At 34.8% G+C, this 14,354-nt stretch overlaps 3 protein-coding genes across 3 annotated transcripts; all 3 read left to right on the top strand.

The window, feature by feature from the left end:
• The first annotated feature begins 3,031 nt into the window (after nucleotides 1-3,031).
• On the top strand, nucleotides 3,032-6,829 carry LOC145112918 (Major facilitator superfamily protein). The gene is made up of 14 exons (XM_079049032.1): nucleotides 3,032-3,399; nucleotides 3,501-3,568; nucleotides 3,985-4,063; nucleotides 4,195-4,254; nucleotides 4,345-4,411; nucleotides 4,509-4,633; nucleotides 4,710-4,811; nucleotides 4,899-5,279; nucleotides 5,390-5,437; nucleotides 5,583-5,645; nucleotides 5,903-5,983; nucleotides 6,155-6,253; nucleotides 6,344-6,481; nucleotides 6,566-6,829. Exons 1-14 carry the CDS (start codon nucleotides 3,169-3,171, stop codon nucleotides 6,698-6,700), a joined length of 1,677 nt encoding a protein of 558 aa, XP_078905158.1. The 5' UTR covers nucleotides 3,032-3,168; the 3' UTR covers nucleotides 6,701-6,829.
• Nucleotides 6,830-6,999: 170 nt separating this feature from the next.
• LOC145112920 (uncharacterized) lies at nucleotides 7,000-8,470 on the top strand. The gene is made up of 3 exons (XM_079049033.1): nucleotides 7,000-7,205; nucleotides 7,304-7,570; nucleotides 7,670-8,470. Exons 1-3 carry the CDS (start codon nucleotides 7,118-7,120, stop codon nucleotides 8,290-8,292), a joined length of 978 nt encoding a protein of 325 aa, XP_078905159.1. The 5' UTR covers nucleotides 7,000-7,117; the 3' UTR covers nucleotides 8,293-8,470.
• Nucleotides 8,471-10,646: 2,176 nt separating this feature from the next.
• On the top strand, nucleotides 10,647-13,850 carry TOC75-III (translocon at the outer envelope membrane of chloroplasts 75-III). The gene is made up of 7 exons (XM_079049035.1): nucleotides 10,647-11,856; nucleotides 11,964-12,185; nucleotides 12,272-12,379; nucleotides 12,465-12,656; nucleotides 12,744-12,992; nucleotides 13,080-13,334; nucleotides 13,410-13,850. Exons 1-7 carry the CDS (start codon nucleotides 10,720-10,722, stop codon nucleotides 13,647-13,649), a joined length of 2,403 nt encoding a protein of 800 aa, XP_078905161.1. The 5' UTR covers nucleotides 10,647-10,719; the 3' UTR covers nucleotides 13,650-13,850.
• The last annotated feature ends 504 nt before the right edge of the window (nucleotides 13,851-14,354 follow it).

Raw genomic sequence — 14,354 nt, forward strand, 5'->3', positions numbered from 1 at the left:
AACGAAAATTTTGTCAATATTTTGGGACGTTACAAGAGAGTATACTGACGTTTTAATCTTCTAGAAAACAAAGTAGTCTTTTATAAAAAAAGTCGTCGTCCAACAAACAAAAAAGCTCGATAGAAACTTCAAAGAGAAAACAAACTCCATCTTACTTCCCTAAGGATATGTATAAAATATTATGGACTATAGACTCACCCATAATTAAAATATTACCGTAGGTGTTGACGTCGCGAGTGATGGTCAGCTACCTGGAGTGTAGAGGACACACCCAAAATATGACTATGAATGACTAGGCACCCAACACGTATAATTGACTAATTGTCAACTTATTATATATATATATATATATATTAAATCCAAAGGAGCTTAGGAATAGTACCTTTTTAGGCTTTAGGTTTTTGCCATAAAAGTTTACTGAATTTGACACTTTTAGTCCCTAAAGTCAAAATTTTGATATTTTTGCCTTTTAATTAAGTTTTTGTGCCTTAAGGTTTTTGCCACAAATCTTTAATGACTTTGACACTTTTAGTCCTTGCAGTCAAAGGTTTTACATTTTGGTGTTTTTGCCACAAATCTTTAATGAATTTGACACTTTTCGTCACTGTAGTCAAAACTTTTACATTTTGACATAAAAAACACAGAAAACTTCCTTTAAAATTTTGCCACCATATTTTCCCAACTTTGACAACTTTAACATTATTGCCACAACATTTTTGAATTTTCTCCACCAATGTCCCTTCTTTTCGTTGTACACTTTTGACATCTAATTTTAGGGGTTGCAACTTTCTCCCCTATTTATGGCGATTTACAATTTCAGCACATATTTTTTAAAGTTGGCCGATTTTTTCCATATTACCCCAAAAGCGGCGTAGCCGCGGGTTCTTTACTAGTATATATTAAATCCAAAGGAGCTTAGGAATAGTATTCTTTTAGGCTTTAGGATTTTGCCACAAAAGTTTGCTGAACTTGACACTTTTAGTCCCTAAAGTCAAAATTTTTACATTTTTGCCTTTTAATTAAGTTTTTGTGCCTTAAGGTTTTTGCCACAAATCTTTAATGACTTTGACACTTTTAGTCCTTATATTCAAAGGTATTACATTTTGGTGTTTTTGCCACAATTCTTTAATGAATTTGACACTTTTTGTCCTTGTAGTCAAAAGTTTTACATTTTGACATAAAAAACACAAAAAAACCTCCTTTAAAATTTTGCCAACATATTTTCCCAACGTTAACAACTTTAATATTATTGCCACAACATTTTGGATTTTCTCCACCAGTGTCCCTTTTTTTCGTTGTACACTTTTGACATCTAATTTTAGGAGTTGTCGACTTTCTTCCCTATTTATGGTGATTTACAATTTCAGCACATATCTTTTAAAGTTTGCCGATTTTTTCCATATTACCCCAAAAGCGGCATAGCCGCGAGTTCTTTACTAGTTATTCTAATTATTTATAATGATTAATTGGTTGGATAATAACATATAATATTTTTAATATTTAACAGTAAAGGAAGGTTTTCGTTTCAGTGTATGAATCCAGTAACTTTTTCAAGTAGCTCAAGATGTTTATATTTCGGTCATATTTCTAAATATGTTAAAGTTTTGTCTTATCTCAAACAAACAGTTTGACATTTTTGTATTAATGTGTCAAAATCATTAAAAACTTTATATAAATTTTAATGAAAATTTCTTGTATAATTAATAAAATATATAATATAAGTTAATAAGTTATAATCACAAAATCAAAGTTGATAACTGAAAAATTAGATGACAAAAGATAAAAAATAATATTATTAAAACTGAATAACAAAAAACTTGAAATATATAAAATGATATAAAAAAATTTAGAAAAATTGAGTTTTTATAGTTAATAAATGATATAACGTTAGTCTAAATGATTTTTTAAAAACTATTTTATACTAGGGGTGGAATTGGTATGATACCAATTCGTTTTTCCTTAAACCATGTACCGTACCAATTATAATTGGTATAAAAAATTTGCTACCGATACCGTACCAAGTATACTTGGTACTAATATATTTGGCTACCAACAAGTTTGGTTGGTACAAATTGATAATGGTATATACCGACTTCTTTTTATAGTCTGTTGTAAGATTTTAAAATAAACAAATACATCGGGTAATTTAGACGTTTAGTAAAGAAGTTATGCAGTTCTTTTAATTTACAAAAGACTCTATTGAAAGTAACGTTAAAGTAATGTTTTAATTTTGTTCTTTAACATTGTAATGACTATTGACTAATGCGACCAAATAACTTATATATCGTTTTTTTAAAATGTAAACACTAAACATAATTAACAATTGAAATTTACGATTTCGTTTATATATATATGAATTGGTTGGTACGGTATTACCATGGTATTCAAAATTTTGTACCATTACCGTACCAATATTGTTCAATTGGTACGGTACTACCAACCAAACATGTTGGCTACCAAATATGTTGGCTACCAACTTTCTTGATTCGGTTGGTAGCATGTTGGTTGGTTTTCCGTGGTACAATTTTGACAGTCCTATTTTATACTATATTTTTGGTGTGTCAAATATAATAATAAAATAAAAAATTCAAAAAATAAACTGATATGTGAAACATAGCTCAAAAAACAATATATAAAAAACCACAAGGTTACAACTTTATTATTAAAGTCCTTTAATTTTATTTGTTTTAATATCAAATCCACTCTAATTGTATAATTATTCAATATATGCAATGTTACAAGCCAAGTTATAGCAATTACTTATTTTTATCAAAACAAAATGAATTTCAAAACTTAATCGTTACAAAAAGAAATCTAGAAAATTATAGTAATATAGGTTCTATGTACTTTGTAATTATAAAATTATGACATAGTTTATTGTCATTATTTACAATTAACCTATTTTTATATTATATTTATAATGATAAAATTAGGAAACCTTATTTCCAAAAAGTCACTGTGTTACTAGCAATTAACCCTTCAGGTTAAGCTTAATTGATTTTGAATTTTTGATCATCTATATTTTCTCTGGTTTGTTCCAATTCATGGAATCGAATTCGATCAAAAGTTAAAAAACATTTAATGTGGTGGATCCAAAAGTTTAAATTCTGTCGCTACAAATCCACCACAAGATGATCAAACTCATCTCTGCGCAGACCAACTGCAGAAATGGCGCTCACTGCTTCAACCCGACCTCTGTTTAACGACTTCAACCTACCTTCACATTCGAAGAACCGAGACCCTGCGATTCTTCGATCTCACAGAACCCATTTTTCAAACCCTAGTTATCTGCTGAGTTTTCCGCAAATTAGCAGCTCATTTTCACAAATCAACACTCAATCCAGATGCCCGTTGTTCAAAAGCATGCCTTTAGTTCCATCTAGAAAGCTTAATTCGAAGGTGTTTGAACTACAACCCACATTCTCTTCCGAATTTGATTCTCATCTCTTTAATTTGGATGACTGATTTTTGGTTTTCGTTCTTTTTTGACATTAAACTAGGTTAGAGCTTCAGCAGCTGGAGAAGAAGCATATCAAGAGGATTTCTCTTGGTCTTCTGTAATCTTGCCGTATGTTAGCTTCTTTTAATTATCCAATATCATATAATCATTTTAAGTTTAGGCGTTTAAACTTAACATAGGTAGGTAATTTTACAGTTATCTAATGATCATTTCTTCATGGAAACTCCTTACCTGTATGAATTTTTGCAAAACTCTCTAAATTGATTAACTTGTCCCAACTTTTGTCATGGGACTTTTCACTTTTCGACTTCAAATTATGATTTTTCTCGTTTATATCTTTAAAACTATCTTTTTGGGTCATCTGGATTCTGGAACCATATATAGAAAGGGAAATCTTAATCTACATAAAGAGAACGACTTTATGGAGAAAGACATGGAAATGATGCTTTCCCATAAAATCCCGAGTCTTTACAAATCCACCCTCATTTATTTTCTCTTGCAACTTTTGGTGCTAAAATTTTCAGGTTTGTATTCCCAGCCTTGGGTGGTTTACTATTTGGATATGACATTGGTGCAACCTCTGGTGCTACCCTCTCTTTACAGGTATCAATCTCATCATCTACATACCACTTTTTTGTAGTTCTTCAACAAGAAAATTCAATAGAATACTCCACATATTAATTATTTCAAAATCGCCACAATTAAATTTAATACTTATCTTAATTGTTCTACAGTCAGCCGAGCTTAGTGGCACAACATGGTTCAATCTATCTGCTGTTCAACTTGGCCTTGTGGTGAGTAGCTATCTATGATTGTTTTACTTTTATTTATTTATTAGCTATACTTTGGTTACTTAATCTATAATAAGTTGTAACTGAATGCAGGTCTCTGGGTCCCTATATGGAGCTCTTTTTGGTTCTATTCTAGTCTACCCAATTGCAGATTTCCTAGGTATTTGTCTTCTCTAGTAATAAACTATCACCCTCACAATTTGACATGAATAATGTTAATGAATTGATTATGAAACATTAGCTATTGATTTATGAAGGTAGGAAGCGTGAACTTGTATTAGCAGCTTTACTATATTTGGTTGGTGGTTCAGTCACAGCATATGCACCAGGTCTTGGTGTTCTTTTACTAGGTCGAGTTCTCTATGGTTTAGGCATTGGTTTGGTAAGTAGTTAGCTTCCTTTGATCCAAATCCTCCTTAAAAAAAATCAAACATTTTCTCTTTGTTTTGGTTTTTCAGGCTATGCATGGTGCTCCACTTTATATTGCAGAGACTTGCCCTTCTCAAATCCGTGGGACTTTAATATCTCTAAAAGAACTCTTCATAGTTCTTGGAATCTTGGTATTTAAAACTCCACTCCATCACTTGTTTTTGTTTCACATGTAACCAAATTTGAAAGGGTGAAATTGGTGTATATACTATGTACAGTTGGGATACTTTGTAGGAAGCTTTCAGATAGATGCTATTGGAGGTTGGAGATATATGTTTGGGTTTAGTGCTCCAATTGCTCTTTTAATGGGGTTAGGTGTGTGGGGTCTACCTCAGTCCCCAAGATGGTTGCTTTTAAGAGCTGTTCAAGGTAAGGCATCTTTGCAAGAGTATAAAGAGCAGGCGATTGTTGCATTAAGCAAACTTAGGGGGAGGCCTTCTGGTGATAAAGTTTCTGAAAAGCAAATAGAGGACACACTTGTTACTTTGAAATCTGCTTATGGTAGTGATGAGGAATCAGAAGGGAGTATATTTGAGGTTTTTCAAGGCACGAGCTTGAAAGCTTTTGTGATTGGTGGAGGTTTGGTCCTTTTTCAACAAGTAATACTTCAAACTTCTCTTGTTTTCCATTCATAAATTATATATCTTTTTATTTCATAAATCATATGATTCTTGCTTTAAGTTTACCAACTATCATCTCATTGTAACAGATAACTGGGCAACCAAGTGTTTTATACTATGCTGGTCAAATTCTTCAGGTATTTGATACAGAACTTTTCTCTCCTTTTCTCTATAAATAGATGTATATGCATGTGTACATATATACACACACATGTGTATATGTGTGTGTGTGTGTGTATGCTTATTGTTGTGGTTGCTTGTTTGTGAATTGTGGACTAAAAGACAGCTGGATTCTCTGCGGCTGCTGATGCTACACGTGTTTCAGTCATTATCGGTGTCTTTAAGGTATGTAAACATCTAATACTGGCTTTTCATTACAAACAAAAAGGCAAAAAAAAAAGTATTTTTTGCAAGATTGAGTTCTTTTGGAGCAAAAGAAACAATTATTATTATTATTATAAATTTGCTTTTTGTTGGCAAGTATGGTGCTATTTCTTTTGGCTGTTTCATGTAAACAGTTGTTAATTTCATTAAAATCTAGGATTATGGTTTTAAAAGTTATTCATCCGTTTTCTAAGTGTATATAACTTATGTTTGTGCAGCTGTTGATGACAAGTATAGCGATTCTGAAGGTTGATGATCTTGGGAGAAAACCTTTGCTGATTGGAGGAATTAGTGGAATTGTATGCATCTCTATTTCTTTCCTTTTTTAGACTTAGGCCCTGTTTCTTTTTTCCCACATGGGTGGATAAATGATGTTTAAGAAAAAGTTAGGACTTAATGGGGAAAGCTCATTAAGTAAAAAAACTGAAGACCCTAATGATACATTTGTGCTTTACTTTTTTCTTTTACAGACCCTTTCATTATTTCTCCTCTCGGCTTATTACAAATTCCTTGGAGGGTTCCCCTTAGTTGCTGTAGGTGCTCTACTTCTTTATGTTGGATGCTACCAGGTAACCCTTTTCTTAGATTATTTTTTTAATCTGCAAAATGTGCTTTATTTATGTTTGAGTTAATTTAACTTGGAATTTGGGATTTTTCAGATATCTTTTGGACCAATAAGCTGGCTTATGGTATCAGAGATATTCCCTCTTCGAACACGAGGGAAAGGAATTAGTCTTGCAGTTCTTACAAACTTTGGTTCAAATGCCTTAGTAACCTTCGCTTTCTCTCCATTGAAGGTTATTATTACCTACTCAAAAGTCAACATTTCCAAAGTCAACCCCTCATATCATATATCTTAATCTTTTTTGTAAATTGTACAGGAGCTACTTGGGGCAGAAAATCTTTTTCTCCTTTTTGGTGCAATTGCTTTGTTATCACTTGGATTCGTGCTACTCTATGTCCCCGAAACAAAAGGGTTGACTTTGGAAGAAATCGAAAATAAAATCTTGAAATGAGATTTTGATCCATGTATAACGGTTTTCTTGTTGCTTTCTGCATGTTGTACATTATTCGTGTATGTGTAAATTGTAATGCTACTGATGCGTTTTACCTTTCATAAAGCAGTGCCTTTTTCTTGAGCCAAAGATCTATGTACAACTTTTATTGCACAAGTTACATGTCGTGATCACTGTAAATAATCCAATATATGACAAAAACAGACCTATATACCATAAAAAAGATTGCTATTTTGGGGGAATACGGTTGCTGCAGGACCTAGTCAACATCCATTGATTTGCTATAATAATTATCCTGTAATGTTCACACAAGTCCCTGAAATTGTGGCATGAAAATCGAAAAAATTATTTGTCGTTAAATTTGGTGTTTGCGTTAACGTAGAAACAAAGAGCCATGCTTTTGTGAAAGGAGAAGCAATGGCTCAACCAGACAATGTGCGAAGAACAACGACCATCGATGCTGTGAATGCTCCAAGACCCCTAAACTCGCCAGGCTCCAAGAGTGGTGGGTAAATTCGTAATTTTGGTCATTTCTGAAATCTGAATCTTGGAAGGAATGAGAAATTTTAAATTTATTTGTTTTGAATTTTGATTCGTACGTAGGTGATTCCTCAAGTTGGTCGTCTAATTCTTCATTAAAGCTAAGAAAGAGCCATGATAACGACGACCCTGGAAGTGGAAACCACCATAAGAAATCAGTGTTGTCAAAGGTGAAAGAGAAGGCCAGAAAATTAAAGAAAACTTTAAGCGGGAGAAAACGTCGAGATGATAATGAGTTGCGAAGCCCTAATTTCTCCACTCCTCCAGGATCCGCTGGTCCTGTCAAGGATGATAAACAACGCCCCCAATTTTTTAGTTCCCCAACGCCATGTAATTAAATCACATATTATTCTCTATAATTTATATACCAATCATGTTATGTCATGAAAAGATTATACTGATTTTAACAATTAAAATGTGTATTTTCAGTGTCTGGATCTTCGGTTTCAGAAGACACGAAGACAAATTCATCAAAAGAGCAGCCTCAAGAAACTAAAAAAGGGTCTTCCGAGACAAATACACCATCCAAGAACGAGCCGTCACCACCACAGACTGCTAACGGTTCACCGGAAACCACCGCAACTCGTGATGGTGACGATCCCAAAACTAGCTCTGAAGCGAAAGAGAACAATGAAAGCAGCATGGAACCACAGGACAAGGACAAAGGTGTTTCGGTGACGGAATACTTGATGAACAAGCTAGAACCAGGAGAAGACGAGAGAGCTCTTTCTCAAGTGATCACACAGACAATAAGTCCCAAATGTGAAAAGATGAAAGAAGCTGTGAATTCATTGCTTAGGACCGAAGAATCACCGGTAAGTAACAACAAGGCTTCAAACACGGAACCCGATACTACAAATGTTGTTGATTCCGATTCAAATCAAGATAGCGGGGCTCGTTCTTCAGTCGAATCTGTTGATAATACAAAGTTGACTTCATTGACTGGTTATGATCATGATCCCAGTGATGGCCCTGAATCGCGTCTTTCTAATGTGTCAGCGACATCAGCGTCTGCTTCCTGCCAAAACCAAAATGTGAAACAATCGTCGTAGGCAAAAAAGGGTTGAATGAATGTATAGGAGTCTTGCAGCATCCAGAATTTTGAGGTCTTTATAGTTGCTTTCTTCTTCCTTTCGTTGTACTTTATCGGTTCTCGTTTGTTATCGTTGAATTAGAACTTATTTTTGTATATTTTGCTATACATGTAAATGAAAGCTATTGCAACTAATCGGATGTTATATCTTTGTATGCGAAATCGATTGTCATTGTTAAATATGTGGAGTTTTTGGTTGTTTCTTTAAAAGACCTAAAGATGAGTATCCAACATATATTCAGGTGGATGAGACTTTGTCTGCTTAAGATGAGACTCTATTAGTACCGTTGATGCAATTATGTGGATCCATGCGGGATATCTTATTTTAAATGCTAGGGAAACAATACTGTTTGACCTCAAAACTCAAGGATTCTAAAAGATGAAATGATAATATTGGATCAACGATCACTTGGTTATGATGCGATGGTATTGTGTTCTTACAACTACATATTTCGTACACAAATCGACATTTAGCTTTTGCAACAATCTTCACTCTCTTTTGATCTTTTATTCTAACACATGGCAAGTTTCACATTGAAGTATTATGAAGTAGGAACGACAACATAACTGTTTAATGGTATTCTGTCCTTAAAAGATGGAATTAGGTGTTAGAAGACAAGAATTTGATGGATACTTAAAGATATCTTAGACTTACATGACACATGTTTAATTAAGCGGATAAAAATAAAAGCATAAAATATGAAAAATTATTGACATCTGATAGAAATCATGTTGAAATTAATTGTAATGAAGGTTCATGTCCTTGGTGAACAACCAACAACGAAAAAAATAACTGAATTTAATTCGTCACAAAGTTAAAGACATACAAAACACAAAATTTATCATGGTTCCACAATTAGTGTGATGATGGTTTTCTTAATTGTAGAAGAAAAATTGTGATTACAAAACGTACTAAATAAACGTGGAAGCGAGATTTGGCAAAACTAGCTCCTAAATAATTGCTATATAAACTCTTGAATTCGAGCTCGCTAAATTAAGGGTAAGCAACGAGTCCAAACTGGCCCCAATGAAGCCCAAATACGAGAACCCATAACCGGACAGGTAAGATTACATTGGTGTCGGTGCCGGTTTTCAGTCAAATATCCGGTTGGAATAGTTACATGTTCTTATACAATTTATACAGGTAGATAATGCTCCATGTGTTAAATGAACTAGTCAAAAATAAATCAACCAACAAAAAAATAACCTTAAAATATTCGTAAAGAAGAGGACAAATTCAACACAATGTTGAAACAACATAAATTTAGCTTTGATTTCGTGTAAGACTTGGCCTATCTCAATCAACATGTAATCAAAATAAGGTGTTTTTATATTCTAAAATGATATACAAACAATAAACTATACGCTGGGAAAAAAAACATCATGTCATATCCATTTCATAGGAATGAGTTATAACAATTTTAAAAAAAAGGACAGATTGTACAAAATGCTAAAACATAAAACAATTAAACTTTATACCCCATGTTTTGGGGTCTTTAACTCAATATGTAACAAAATAAGGCGTTTTTATAGTCAAAATGAAATAAAAATAGTAAACTAAATGTTGGAAACATCATGTCATTCAAACTTCAAAGCAATAGGTTATAACAGTTTAAAAAATAGTACAAATTTATGTCTCCCTACCTTCCAGATTTGTCTCGGTTCTTTACCCGAAATCAGTGGCATCGGACCGGTTAAAACCTGGAATCGAAAATGGTCAATGTTGAGAACCAATACCCGGCCTGCTATATGATAATTGGAACAAGTTCGGTTCGGTCCAACCTGACCAATTGCTCATCCCTAGCTATAACTGTTTCTCATATGCATTAAATAATATGTCTAACTATATTTGAACGCAAAAAAACCTTGTAAATGTTTCCTAAAATCATGTCAACTATATTTTCATCTAAAGTGTATATTCATCAAATAAATTCTCCTGAGCATTCTATTCAAAAACATTATAATTGTTATAATACCATTATTTTTGAAAACCATATATAAAATATTAGTTATTGTTATCATAAAAAATAAATAAGAGGTTTCTAGGTCAACGTAATCCTACCTAAACCCTTTGACCGATGGTAATTTTTTTTTCCAGTCCAGCCATTGTCATTTTTTAAGTTTTGACTAAATGTGATTAAGAATGTGGGATTGTTTATACATGTGTATATTGTTTTTGTAACCCATAAATAAAATATATAATGACGAAAATAAGTACTTTTTGAATAGTTTTGTGGTTTAAAATTTATTTTAGACATAGCACAGGGGGCAAACATGTGCTTTTCAAATTCCATTACAAATAAATCGTAAATCTCGTCCGATTCAAGGGAGAAGTCTGTACTCACCAACTCACCCATAAACCCCTTCTCTCTCACTCTTATCTCCAATGGCATCCTTCGCCGCCGGCGCGGGGCAATTTCTCAGCCTCCATCAAACTCGCACCCGTCCAAAACTGCACTGTACTCCGTCCTCTGCCTCTGTTACCACCAACACTATCAGATGCCAACAAATTTCGTCTCAAAACCCTAACAAACCCTTAAAAACCCGGCCATCAAAAACCCCCGTGCTTTCCGTTAAGAATCTAGCCATCTCCGCCGCGGCTGGGGTTTTATTTCACGTAGCGTTCAAGAGTTCTTCCCTCTTCGGTTTCGGCGGTGGAGGAGGTGGCGGTGGAGCCAGTGGAGGCGGCGGAGGTGGTGGAGGTGGAGGTGGAGGTGGGTTTTGGAAGAGGCTGCTGTCTCCTGTTGCTAATGCAGATGAAAATCAATCTCCAGAATGGGATGTTCATGGTTTACCGGCTGATATCATTGTTCCATTGAACAAACTCAGTGGATTTAAAAAGTACAAGTTATCTGCGATCGAGTTTCTTGACAGAGTCAAATCTGCAGTTGTAGGTTCAGAGGATTCGTTTTTTGAAATGGTTTCTCTTAGGGCTGGTGGCGTTTACACCAAACCTCAGCTTCAGAAGGAGCTTGAAACCCTAGCTACTTGTGGTATGTTTGAAAAAGTAGATTTAGAAGCGAAGACCAACCCCGATGGAACCATTGGTTTGACCGTATCATTTACGGAATCCACTTGGGAAGAGGCTGAGTACTTCAAGTGTATCAATGTGGGGTTAATGGCGCAATCAAAAGCTGTTGAAGCAGAAGAGAACATGACTGAGAAAGAGAAGGTTGATTATATGCGGAACCAAGAAAGGGATTATCGGCGAAGAATGGAGAGGGCAAGGCCATGTATGTTGCCATCTACAGTCCATAGAGAAATCGTGAAGATATTGGGGCAAGGGAATGTGAGTGCTCGGATGTTGCAAAACATTCGTGATAGGGTTCAGAAATGGTATCACGATGAAGGGTATGCTTGTGCTCAGGTTGTGAATTTTGGGAATTTGAACACGAATGAAGTTGTTTGTGAGGTGGTTGAGGGTGATATTACAAGGGTTGTGATTCAATTCCAAGATAAACTTGGAAATGTATGTGAAGGGAACACTCAAACCGGAGTAGTGAGGAGAGAACTACCTAAGCAGGTAACTCTAACCATCGATTTTGTCCACTATATGTTTGTATATCATGATCTTTTCATTCATTTATCAGTTCTGGATGTGGTAGTAAACATTTCTAATGTCATTTACAGCTTCAAAAGGGGAATGTTTTCAACATTGAAGCCGGCAAACAAGCATTGAGGAATATTAATTCCTTATCTTTGTTTTCAAATATCGAAGTCAATCCACGACCTGATGAGAAGAACGAGGGAGGGATTATTGTTGAGATTAAGCTTAAAGAACTTGAACAAAAATCAGCTGAAGTCAGTACTGAATGGAGTATTGTTCCTGGACGTGGAGGTCGCCCTACTTTGGTATATTAAATTCTATTACTTTATCATTCAATTTTGTGTTTTCAAACTACTATATCAAATACCCTTTTTGCTATGCATTGTTTTAGGCTTCAATCCAGCCTGGTGGAACTGTTTCTTTTGAACATCGGAACATCAAGGGGCTTAATAGATCCATTCTTGGCTCTGTTACCACAAGTAACTTTCTTAATCCTCAGGTGATTTCTCCTTGCTTGTAAAGTCTTGTTAATGATCTCAACATTTTGTCAAGAACATTGGTAAACATATGGATTTTGTTTGCAGGATGATCTTGCTTTCAAGCTGGAATACGTGCATCCTTACTTAGATGGAGTAACTAATTCCCGAAACCGTACGTTGCGTACAAGCTGCTTCAACAGCAGAAAGCTGAGTCCAGTGTTCACAGGTGGGCCAGGAGTAGATGAGGTTCCTCCTATATGGGTTGACCGAACTGGTGTTAAAACCAATATCACTGAGGTAAATGTAAATCATATATATATACATTGTTATGTTACATTTTGAATTATGTGGTCGTTGTTATGATACATTTGTTGTTTTGACCAGAATTTCACTCGACAAAGCAAGTTTACATATGGAATTGTAATGGAAGAGATAACAACACGTGATGAAAGCAGTCATATTTCTTCAAATGGGCAGAGGGTTTTGCCGAGTGGTGGTATTAGTGCAGATGGGCCTCCAACAACACTGAGTGGAACGGGTATTGACCGAATGGTATTTGCACAAGCAAATATCACAAGGGACAACACCAAGTTTGTAAATGGAGCAATTGTTGGGGAGAGGAATGTATTTCAGGTGAGTGTTGTCTTGGGTTATTGTAAGTGTGTGTGTGTGTGTGTGTTTGTTTAGTGTTTTTGAAATATTGGGATTTGGGAATTGTAGGTTGATCAAGGGCTGGGAATTGGAACTAAGTTCCCGATTTTCAATAGGCATCAGCTGACAATGACAAGATTCATCCAACTGATGAAAGTAGAAGAAGGTGCTGGGAAATCCCCACCACCAGTGCTTGTTCTTCATGGTCATTATGGGGGATGTGTAGGAGACCTTCCAAGTTATGATGCCTTCACTCTTGGAGGACCTTACTCTGTCAGGGGTTACAACATGGGAGAGATTGCTGCTGCTAGAAATATCCTTGAGGTTCCTTATCTTATCTTACATTTCATATTACTAGTTACTAGAAGAAATAAGAAATGGGAATTGATTTATATACAGGTTGCTGCTGAGCTACGCATACCAGTGAGGAACACACATGTATACTTATTTGCAGAGCATGGGAATGATTTGGGGAGCTCAAAGGATGTGAAGGGAAACCCAACAGAGGTGTACAGGAGAATGGGTCAGGGCTCCTCATATGGTGTTGGAGCCAAGCTTGGTTTGGTACGTGCAGAGTATGCTGTTGACCACAATTCGGGGACTGGTGCCTTGTTTTTCAGGTTTGGAGAGAGATTTTGATTGTATGCTTTTGGTTTCTATACGGTTTTTGCAAGTTGGATTTTGGGTAGAAGGATTGATCGATCTAATGTTGGAACTTGGAACTTGAGCGCTATGTGTAGAAAATTCGTGATTTTGTTTGATGGGGACTTATTTGAGATGTACTTATTAATACTTACTATTACTATTCAACAAACACCCACAGAGGTAAATTGTGTTTGATGTGGTCTGAGTTTTTATTTTTGTTGTGGGTATGGTACTCAAATATGTCTCGTGTAACAAATGCAATCAGAACCTCTTATGCTCTTTGAAGTTGGTTTCTGATGGAATGGGATCATGGGATTGGAATCGACTGTTTAATTACATAATATGATAATAAGTTTGACTATGGAAATTCAAGTCCAAGATGATGCTTGATTATGTGTTTGAATGTTTCCATCTAGATATTAGGAATCGCGCAAAAATAAATTATGTGATATAACTTGAAATATTTGATTAAAATCATATGTTTATTGATTTTCTGAAAAATACAATTTGTGAAATTCAAGTGTATTATTCCATATTAGAAAGGGATAATGGCTTAAGAGAGTAAGGAACTTTCAATTTTGTTCATATTTAATCACTAATTTATTTTCATGCTTGATTTACCCATGAATTATTGAAATTATTCATATTTTACCTTTATGATCGGTTGTTACCGGTCATAAGGGTAAAATATAAACAATT

This window comes from Lactuca virosa, chromosome 5 (assembly GCF_052849685.1).
Source record: "Lactuca virosa cultivar CGN04683 chromosome 5, Lactuca_virosa_CGN04683_v6, whole genome shotgun sequence".
In the NCBI taxonomy this organism is placed as follows: Eukaryota; Viridiplantae; Streptophyta; class Magnoliopsida; order Asterales; family Asteraceae; genus Lactuca; species Lactuca virosa.

What these genes read in the sequence shown, in the direction of transcription:
- LOC145112918 (XM_079049032.1), top strand. Translation starts at nt 3,169, where the DNA reads ATGGCGCTCACTGCTTCAACCCGACCTCTGTTTAACGACTTCAACCTA. An exon ending in ATGCTGGTCAAATTCTTCAG is followed by an intron (nt 5,438 to 5,582) that starts GTATTTGATACA and finishes GTGGACTAAAAG; the next exon opens with ACAGCTGGATTCTCTGCGGC. An exon ending in TCGCTTTCTCTCCATTGAAG is followed by an intron (nt 6,482 to 6,565) that starts GTTATTATTACC and finishes TAAATTGTACAG; the next exon opens with GAGCTACTTGGGGCAGAAAA.
- LOC145112920 (XM_079049033.1), top strand. Translation starts at nt 7,118, where the DNA reads ATGGCTCAACCAGACAATGTGCGAAGAACAACGACCATCGATGCTGTG. An exon ending in CTCGCCAGGCTCCAAGAGTG is followed by an intron (nt 7,206 to 7,303) that starts GTGGGTAAATTC and finishes ATTCGTACGTAG; the next exon opens with GTGATTCCTCAAGTTGGTCG. An exon ending in TTTTAGTTCCCCAACGCCAT is followed by an intron (nt 7,571 to 7,669) that starts GTAATTAAATCA and finishes GTGTATTTTCAG; the next exon opens with TGTCTGGATCTTCGGTTTCA.
- TOC75-III (XM_079049035.1), top strand. Translation starts at nt 10,720, where the DNA reads ATGGCATCCTTCGCCGCCGGCGCGGGGCAATTTCTCAGCCTCCATCAA. An exon ending in GGGAGAGGAATGTATTTCAG is followed by an intron (nt 12,993 to 13,079) that starts GTGAGTGTTGTC and finishes TGGGAATTGTAG; the next exon opens with GTTGATCAAGGGCTGGGAAT. An exon ending in CTGCTAGAAATATCCTTGAG is followed by an intron (nt 13,335 to 13,409) that starts GTTCCTTATCTT and finishes ATTTATATACAG; the next exon opens with GTTGCTGCTGAGCTACGCAT.